The 10,257-nt window shown below is 38.0% G+C and overlaps 2 protein-coding genes across 2 annotated transcripts; both read left to right on the top strand.

Moving 5' to 3' along the window:
* Positions 1-4,306: 4,306 nt before the first annotated feature.
* LOC122293751 (protein FAR1-RELATED SEQUENCE 5-like) lies at positions 4,307-7,256 on the top strand. The gene is made up of 5 exons (XM_043102237.1): positions 4,307-4,417; positions 4,550-4,673; positions 5,838-5,912; positions 6,031-6,159; positions 6,237-7,256. The coding sequence occupies exons 3-5, from the start codon at positions 5,838-5,840 to the stop codon at positions 7,254-7,256; spliced, it is 1,224 nt and encodes a 407-aa protein (XP_042958171.1). The 5' UTR covers positions 4,307-4,417; positions 4,550-4,673.
* Positions 7,254-9,702, top strand: LOC122294159. Its single transcript, XM_043102658.1, has 5 exons — positions 7,254-8,526; positions 8,653-8,742; positions 8,858-8,935; positions 9,042-9,117; positions 9,256-9,702. The coding sequence occupies exons 1-4, from the start codon at positions 8,059-8,061 to the stop codon at positions 9,102-9,104; spliced, it is 699 nt and encodes a 232-aa protein (XP_042958592.1). The 5' UTR covers positions 7,254-8,058; the 3' UTR covers positions 9,105-9,117; positions 9,256-9,702.
* The last annotated feature ends 555 nt before the right edge of the window (positions 9,703-10,257 follow it).

The following is a 10,257-nucleotide window of genomic DNA, read 5'->3' as shown; positions in this document are numbered from 1 at the left end:
TATTCACTATTATGGATGTACGTACAAGTACAATACCATCACTCCGGACCGCCATTGTGGGCTGCAAATTGTCCCATCTAGTCTTTGACTAAATTAGTAGGCGGGGAATGACCATTTCTTTCATTCTAACCACTTGTGCAATTTTTGACATTCACATTTGGTGTCGTTTGTGAGATTTTGATTATTCTCTGTAACGAAAGTGGGAGAAGAGGAATTTTCTGGCACACGAAATCATCCCGAACGAGCAAATGAAGTTCTTCTTAGTTAAGTGTTCTCAACTTACAACTCTTATACTCACATTTGTGATTTGGATTATCTATGCTAATTAGTTTGGCCTTTTAGCATGGTTAAGCATCTCCTTCAACAAAAGCCAAGTCACTGAACTCGCCATGAATCAACAGGTAGAAAAAGTCACTTGGCTACCCGACCTCTTTCAATAAGCCAACGATAGACCCATGTTGTACTATGTGGGGGCCTATCCCCCCTTTCACCCCCCCTCCCCCCCCCCCCCCCCCCCCCCCAAAAAAAAACTTTTTGAAATCGTAAAATAACCCTAGACTTTATACATAATTCTACAAATTATATAGAAAATACCTCCTGCCCAAAAAAATTTATAATCTCCATATGCTCTTTAAATTTTTTTTAAATTTCAATATATCTAGAAATGTCTTTCCAATTTTTTTTATAGTCTCAAAATTTTGTTTAATTTTTATGTATGATCTATTTTTAAGGATGTGACTTCTTCAAAATTAAAATTAAAACTAAATTTAAGAGAAAAAATAAATTTATTAATGTGGATCCCAAAATTTTTTGTTATATAATATTAGGTTTTTTAATATGGAATCCAAAGTGAAAATAGAAGAAAAATTATTTAAGGTTGATGATCTATATGAAAAATAGTTTGTAGTTAAGTTTTTATGATTTTTCAATTTCTTTTTAATTTACATTAGAGAAATTATGTTTACAATCCTAGGATCATGTACAAACTCCGCCCACATCCTTTGAAAAAAGAAGGTAAATCTAGAACCCACATGAAAAATAAATAAATAAATAAATAATTGGTGGACCCTACTTTTTTTTTCTCAAAGAGAGTGCATAAAGCTTGCACACCCTAATGCTGTATTTAGGATTATTCTTTACATAAACATGTCAGACAATAAAGAAGTTGGCCCTTGCTTGACACAATTGTTGGTTCTGCCACTACAACAAGTGGTGAGAAGTCACATGGCCAGGCAATGAGAAGTCATGTGGCTACTCGACCATCTCGACAAGTGGTACAAGTCACTTGGTTGCCCGACCTCTCTCAACAAGCAGTGACAAGTCATGTGGCTGCCCGACCCCTTTCAACAGGTAAGGAAAAGTCACATGTCTACTCGACCTCTCTCAACAGATGGGATAAGTCACTTGGCTGCTCAACCTCTCTTAAAAGGCAGTGACAAGTCATAGGGCTACCAAACCTCTCTCAACAAATGGTGACAAGTGGCTGCCCAACCTCACTCAATAGGCAAGACAAGTTATTTGGCTACCTGACCTCTCTCGCACACATAAAAGCTAAGTCACTAGACTCGCATTTGGATGGCAACATCAGCACAACATCTTTTCCAGCAACGGCCGAGTATATGCACTTGCGCCACAATTGCCGCTAGCTAGTTACTTCTAGGAATGAGCCTCCGAGCTCCACAAATCGCCTGACACGGGTTACCTTTGGGAATGAGTCAATAAACTCAACAATTGCCTGAGATGGACCCAATGGGTTGACGGGATTCTTGAACACTTAGTGTGGGTTACTACAACAAACTCTAGCATTAATACCAAAATAGAAATACCAACAACAATTCACATCAAGGGGCGAAAATCCACTAATGCCATCGAAAACAAAAACGATCGAAAGAATATACACTCTTTGCTAACGATAAACAATCTCATGCAACCTATCAGGCTAATGTTCATACAAGCAAACTCAAAGTCGAATCTCTTGACTCTCGATGAACAACGGTGATGACAGTCCCTTAATTGCCTCAACCCTTGCCCACAGGTTTAATAAAGTTGAGCCTTTTGACTCCCGACAAACAACAATGATGATAGTTTCTTGACTGCTTTGACCCTCACCCATAGGTTAAGAAAAGCTTAATCTCTTGACTCAATGTGAACAGTAGCGATGATAGTCCCTTGATTGCTTCGACCTCACTCATAGGTTCAGCAAAGTTGAGTCTCTTGACTCGTAGTGAATAGAAGCGATAACAGTCTCTTAACTGCTTTGACCCTAGTGTACAAGTTCAGTAGAGGCGAGTCCCTTGACTGCTTCAACCCTACCCAAGAGTTCAACAAAGGCGAGTCCCTAAACTTAATGCAAATTATAGACGGTGACAATCCGTTGACTGCTCGACCCTAGCGTACAAAGCCGAATCCCTAGACTTGCCACGAACTACAGGAGGTAACAGTCCCTTGACCTCCTGACCCTCACCTCCAAGCCGAGCTCAGTTCTAACAACTAAGGCGGTCACGCAATTCTCCCTCCTACCTCACCAAGTCAAGCTCTGCGCTTGCACCTAACACAGTTGAACACATCTCTCGCCTACCTCACCTAGCCAAGCTCCACACTCGCACTTGGTTTGGTTGAGTACATCTCCCGCCCAAGTAGAGCTCCATGCTCGCACCTAACGCAATCGAGCACATCTCTTGTCTACCTCACCAAGCTGAACTTCGCACTCACACCTAGTGCAATCGAGTACATCTCCCACCCAAACTGTGCTTCATGTTCACACTTAGTATGGTAGAGTACATCTCCTACCTAGTTTTGCGCTCGAAAATCTTCATCACTTAACTCAAACAGAACAAAAAATCGGGTATCTACTCCTGTGATTTATTTTTCTACAGATTTATGCAAACTATTTTTGTCGCAATTTAACTTGAAGATTCTTAAGGCCTTCTTATTTAAAATGCCAACCTTAAAAATGAGGGTATTTGTTAGGGAGTGAAATCCCTTGGACCAAAATGCAACACAGGCCCAACTCAAAGGGCCACCATCAAAAAGTAAGATCAATAAGACAAGAAGATAAAAAAAATACAAGTGTCAAGGGAGAAGAAAGACATGACGCGAAAGAGAGAGAGAGAGAGAGGAGAAACAGTGGGATAAAGCTTACTTCCTCACCTACTAGTGATTGGATCAGAATAAAAATGACTTCTTCCATACGATTAAGGGAGAAGAGAACACAGAGGTTATCTTGAACCTCGTAAGAGAGCTCCCAAATATTATTTTCTCTAAAAACTAGGTCTCTAACCATTATTGTTTAGAGAAAAATAAGAGATCATGAGATTCTTAAAATAATTATTACTATAGTAAATTTGTCCTACAAAAGATTCATAGCTGTTGACTTTGTACCAAATCACTTGAATTTATATATCTCCATCTCCATTTTTATTCTTTATATTTATTTTCTATTAATTATTATGACGGTACGTTAATGCAGTGTATGCCAGCCCTTTGCTTCTTTCTCCTGATGAGCTCTTCGATTCCTTCACCTTCCCCTCCATTTGTCTTTTTTTTTTTTAGGAAAATCCTTCTTATCATCTTTACACTTCACATATCATATTTATTTTAATTTTTTTTTATTTTTTTATAATAAATATGTGGTATGTGGATGACAAATAGAATAATTCAATTAATTTAATAAGAATAAAATAAAATAATAAATAATAAAAAATAATATTTTAATATATAAAATGTGTGATATGAAATGATGTGTAGCATTCTTCTTTTTTTTAATTGTCGGGAAGTGGTACGTACGTACTTGCCGTGAATTTCTATAATTTCTACATCTCCACTTGCAAGTAGAAGTACTAGATGAATTAATGCTAGCTAGCTAGCTGCTTAATTATTTGGTTATCGATCGTGATGATCTGGTGATTTGTCTTCGTGTGATCTTTGTTGATCATCGCGCCTACGTACATAATTCTTGTTCCTGAGTACTTCTATATGCAAGCACATGGCGCATCACTTGCGGACGAAATCTGACGTAGCAACTTAAAATTAAAAAAAAAAAAAAAAAAAGCGGAAAACATGAAAAAGTGGGAAATGGAAAAGTAGCTTCCTTCAGAAGCTTTTCACCATTTCAGAAAGTCCCGTACGTAGTTCTTCGGCGAGAGCTTCTCCGACCAATCACTTACAATTTCTGATGAATCTTCTCCACCATTTTCAGTGTGACGACCAACTCTCTCATCAGTTAATTTTATTTTCATCTATCTGTCATTTTCTCTATTTTAATCCTCAAGTGGTCTCCATTTTTTTGACAGGTTTGAGGTTTCTTAAGTGATCTCTGTTCCAGTCTATTTTATACCATTAGAGTACATGGTAATCTCAGAAGGAAAATCTCACGTAGCATTCGAGTTTCAGATGTAAAAATGTGCTTCCCAAAAAGGTATTTTTAGTTTTCTTGTTGATTTGAAAATAAGCATGTAACTTTTTACCATTTTTGGAAAATTATATAACGAGGTGGTGTTTTCCTTTACCTTACAAAGTGTTATTTATTTTGGTTTACAACCAAACATAGTGTACATAGCTGCTGATCGAGGAAACCAGTAGAAGAAGGGGGGGTTGAGGCTGCGTTGGTTGGTTTCCTGAAAACAGGAGAGATTGAGGCTAGAGTGAGGGTCGGAAGCTTGTTGGAATAGAAGGTAATTTTTCCTGACTTGGGATTGAGTTGATTAGTCAAGTAGAAAGTAGTGAAATAATCGGCCCTCATATCTCAAAAACATTACAGAAGTGTTATATAGGGCATTATTAGCAACCAACATCTCTCTTTTTTTTTTTTCGAAATATTTCTCCTGTTTTATCCATCTCGGTTCTTCGTCTTAGTTTGGCAAAATAAAAGTGAATGTATTGTTAGAACCAATATTTGTGAAGTAACCAATATAACACTGGCTAGCTTAGCACCTATGTTAAGCTCTGTGTTAATGAGGAAAGACGACCAGATTAGCTAGTTGGTTGTTATACTAACATAGACTGGTGACTGCATTAAGGCACCCATCCCATCTCATGCTTATACAACCAGCTGGATATCACAGGACCATCAATCCTATACTAACGTGGGACTGGTGAAGACAATTGCTTAATACACAAGAATTTGTGAAACCATGGTAATTCATGGAAAGTTCTCATTCCAAAATAAAGCTAGAGTTGAACTCCAATTTGATACATAGCCGAAAGGAGGAAAAAAATAGGTTACAATTTCATAAATGAGATGTACGTGCTTGCTCTTCTTCTTCTTCTTTGCCCTTTTTGTTTTTATTTAATAATTTTTTTTTTTTATTTTGCTTAGGAAAAAAAAATATAGTGTGCATCTATTCATACATACAAGCTCTATTAATAGAGTTTGCACATTAATCAAACTATGAAAAACTGAACGTGGTCAACATTAACGTAGAAGACATAATTTTCATATTTAGTCTTGTACTACTATCTATTTTAGCTAGAACTAGCATGCACATAAACTATTAAGTCCTCTTGATACAAAGTTGCATGCACATAAACTAGCATGCACATAAACTATTTTAGCTAGAACTAGCATGCACATAAACTATTTTAACTAGAACTAGCTACTATCTATCTTAATACATATGCAATCATGCATGGTTGTATGTATTAAGTCCTCTTGATAAAAAGTTGCGGCCATATCAATTTAGTTTCTAAATGATACATTATTCTGAGCATATATAATATCTATTACTGTATACTGCTACCAATGGGTTTTAGGTAATATAAAGCTTATCTCCAAATTATTTATTGCATTTTATATAATTTATATAAGCTGATTTTTAATGTATAAATCTATTCTCTAGATGGAGAAAGGGAAGGAGCATGCATCTTCCTCTACACCTCCTACCGCACATCCAGAAATAAATCCTCTGTCCCAGGTAGGAATTTATCGCTTTTCGGCATATTCAGCTTTTATAGCATTATCAATACTGGTTTTGTTCCGTAGTTGGCACGAGTACATCTTTGTTTCATAATCATTTTTATTTTATATGTTAGGCGATACCAATACCATTTTATCCGGGTTTGTCAAACTATATGCATGGTTTCCATCCACCAATGCATCATGCGTGGTTACCACCATTTGTGGAGCATCCCGATGCAAACCCATCTACATGGACTAGTCAGGTGAGGATACTTCATTTCTTAAGTACAGTGGTTATTTTTATCAATGTTTGTAATCAATTTCGTGGGTGTAATTGCAGGGAAATCCACTGCCCCCATTTCACTCATCAGCTTTCTCTCCGATTGGTGCTCAGTCGACAACTTCAAGCCATGTCGATGAAATCCAACATATGTCACCCGAGTCTACTGGAAAAAGTTTGTCAACTGAGCCTTCCATTCATGATACTGTTGAACCCAATGATGCCGATCAGTCCGGGGATAATGTTGAACTCAAAGATGCCGATCAATCCGGGAGTACAAATATTGAAGGGGCCGATATCGTTGAGGAGCCAAAATTGGGAATGGTGTTTAAATCTGAAGAGGAGTTACTTTCTTACTATAAACGATATGGGCAACAATCCGGTTTTGGGATTATGACACAAAGGAGTCATAGGTTTGAGGATGGGAGCATTAAATATGTCACATTGGGTTGTGCTCGTGGTGGGAAGGCACGAAACCGTACGACAAATGTTGCGAGGCCGCGTCCGACATCAAAGACAGAATGTAAGGCACGGATAAATGTGATGTTTAAAAAAGGGGTGTTGAAGGTGTCGAGTGTTAACAATTCCCATAATCACGGCCTAAGTCCACAAAAGTCAAGGTTCTTTCGCTGTAATAGAGAAGTGAGCGAGTCTGTTAAAAGAGTGCTAGATATAAATGATCAGGCTGGGATCAGAATGAACAAGAGTTTTGCCTCTCTTGTTCAAGAAGCAGGTGGGTTTGAGAACTTGCCATTCACTGAAAAAGACTGTCGTAATTACATTGACAAGGCACGCCACCTTCGACTGGGAAAAGGTGGCGCTGGAGCCCTCCGTGAGTACTTTACTAGGATGCAATATAAGAATGACGGGTTCTTTTCAATAATGGATATGGATGATGACGGACGGTTGAGAAATGTATTTTGGGCGGATGCACGAAGTAGGGCAGCTTACAAATATTTTGGAGATGTCGTCACATTCGACACGACGTATTTGACAAATAGATATGGGATGCCGTTTGCACCGTTTGTTGGTGTAAACCACCATGGTCAGTCAATTCTTTTGGGGGCAGGAAATTTCTAGTGAGGATACAGAAACGTTCACATGGTTATTTCAGACTTGGTTGACTTGTATGGATGGTAAAGCTCCCAAGGCTATTATCACAGATCAAGATCGAGCCATGAAAAATGCTATTAGTCTCGTCTTTCCAAACGCCCGACACAGATTTTGCTTATGGCACATATTGAAGAAATTGCCAGAGAAGCTAGGTTCACATGGTGCATACAAAACTGGTTTGAAAAGCCAGTTGCAAAACTGTGTGTATGACTCTCACACGATAGAGGAGTTTGAGGGCTCTTGGCAAGTGTTGATTACGAAGTATAACTTGCAGGAGAATGCGTGGTTGAAGAGTTTATACGCTGAGCGTACGTATTGGGCACCAGTGTTCATGAAAGAAGTTTTTTGGGCTGGAATGAGTACAACCCAACGAAGCGAAAGCATGAATGCATTTTTTGACGGGTATGTTCATGCTAAGACAAACTTAAAAGAGTTTGTCGATCAGTTTGATAATGCATTGAGGAAGAAGATTGAGACTGAAAGTGAGGCAGACTTCCAGTCATTCAACGTCACAATTCCCGTTGTCTCTCCCTCTCCACTTGAGAAGATTTTTCAAGAGATATACACTTGCAATAAATTTAGAGAAGTTCAGAAAGAAGTTATAGGAATGCTTGCAACTCTTCCAGCTCTACACCAGAAGGATGGTGTAATTGCAACGTACCATGTAGAATGTGAAGTGAATGCCGATGAATTCATGAAGGAGGTGACTCACACAGTGTACTTTAATGAGGCCGAATGTGAAGTGAAGTGTTAATGTGCCTTGTTTGAGATGAGAGGGATATTGTGTAGACATGTATTAGGCATTATGAGAGTTAACAAAGTCCGTTCGGTTCCTGAAAAGTACATACTAGATCGATGGAGGAAAGACATAAAAAGGACATACACTCTTATACCTTCTTCTTATGACTTAGTTGATCAGAGGCCTGAAGTTAGCAGATATTCACGTATCATCAGGAAATGTTACGAAGTAGCCACAAATGCATCGTCATGTGATGAGCACACTGAGGATATGCTAGCTAAACTAGATGCAATGAACTTAGGCTACCGCACCAACTTGCCGCCCTCGAAGGTTGTAGTGATTCATGCCGACTTAACCACAGAAGCGAGTTCTAAGAAAGTGCTGAGTCCTCATGTAGTCAGAGGAAAAGGTAGACCTCCATCTCTTAGAAAGAAATCAATGATTGAGAAAGTGAAACCCACGACGAAGAAGGCTAGTCGTGGAGGAAAGCGTAAACAGGTTACCACTGAGTGCACTGTTCTGAATTTTTTAGCTTTTAAGTCATATTTTTACGTGGTGATATAACTGACATATATAAATTGCAATTTATTCCCACGCTTATACCTGGTTTTGTTGGCTTTGTAGCCACATGGAATAGAAGGCGAAGTTGTTGGAACGTGCAGGAATTTATTTGGCCAAACAGTTGTTGGAACACAACAAACTGTCCCAGTTGAGGTACATTTGCGGGTTTTGTTTGATATGAGTAATTTTTATAGCTTTTAAAACTAATTGGAAAATTTGGGTCTATAGCTTTACGTATTGATCTAATACTCCGCTTATGTATTGTTAGCCAATACAAAACACTACCGAAGTGTTAAATGTTAGTGCCACCGAGTTTGGCTTTGCAGTGAATGAGACTCAAGAAAGTGTAAATTTCTCATTCTTAAACTTGGTGATATTGTGTATTTTTTTCCAAATGAGTGTTATGATGGGTTGTATTTTTAATGATATAACTGATATTGATTTGTTCACAGATCTTGCTTGGGATGGATGGAACCCAACCGGGTAGCTTGCGTGAGACACAACCGTCACAATGAGCCACTTTATGGGGTTTGTAACTTTGGTGATGCTTATTACTTTATGAGATTAGGCACTAAGCCATGATGCTTTAATTTTGGTGGTTTTACTTAAATTAAACCAGCTGTATTTTCATTTATGCTATTGATTTCGCTGGTGTACTTGATTTAGGAAGAGTACTGTACAGCAGAACGAAGGGGAGTCAACCCAAATCTGACCACCATATAATGATGTATTGCAACATTAGTTTTGAAGGATAAGGGCTAAGCTACGCAGATGGTGATGGTGTATTTTTTTTTATGGGTTGTGTATAATTACATTAGTGGAGGTGTTGTAATTATTTTTTGCTGGTTGGAAGTACGCATGTAATGATTTTTTGATGGGTAGTGTATAGCAACATTAGTGAAGTTGTTGTAATTATTACTTGATGTTGGAAGTAGGCATGTTATGATTTTTCATTTGGGTAGTGTATAGCAACATTAGTGAAGTTGTTGTAAGCCTCTCTTGATGTTGGAAGTAGGCATGTAATGATTTTTTGATGGGTTGTGTATAGCAACATTAGTGACGTTGTTGTAATTACTACTTGATGTTGGAAGTAGGCATGTAATGATTTTTTGATGGGTTGTGTAAAAAAAAAATTAAAGCATGTTGATGTAATTATTACTTGATGTTGGAAGGGTGGTGTAACATTATTTTTCATTCTCGTTGGGTACAACATTACTGATTTCGCTGCTGTAATAATTTTTAGATGGGTGGAAGTTCGCTTTATTGCAGCCAACTTGATGGGTAGAAATACCAAGTTGTTTTTAGTTGTGCATTTACGAGAGCATAAGCTGTTGTATGTTCGCATATTACCACAGGTTTGATACATAAAACTAACATGATTGGGCGGTTAAGCATATTTTACATGATTCTTTGATATTGTCAATTTACAGGATATAATTTTTTATTGATCAGAGGCATGAAAACTCCAGTTATAAATGGAACCTGCCAAAATTTGCACCGTTTTTAGGTTGGGGCAGTAATGACGTTGGCCATTACTGCCCCATGCAATTGAGTGCAAGTGAGGATTAACAAGGGGCAAAAATGAGGTATCTCAAAATTCATAAAACGCGTGATAGCAAAATATTGTACATAGTCTGTATATGCAGTTCAGGTTTTACACTGAGATTT

The sequence above is a fragment of the Carya illinoinensis genome, chromosome 14 (genome assembly GCF_018687715.1).
Source record: "Carya illinoinensis cultivar Pawnee chromosome 14, C.illinoinensisPawnee_v1, whole genome shotgun sequence".
Taxonomy (NCBI): Eukaryota; Viridiplantae; Streptophyta; class Magnoliopsida; order Fagales; family Juglandaceae; genus Carya; species Carya illinoinensis.
The sequence above is the reverse complement of the archived record's forward strand: the minus strand, read 5'-3'. Positions and strand labels throughout refer to the sequence as shown.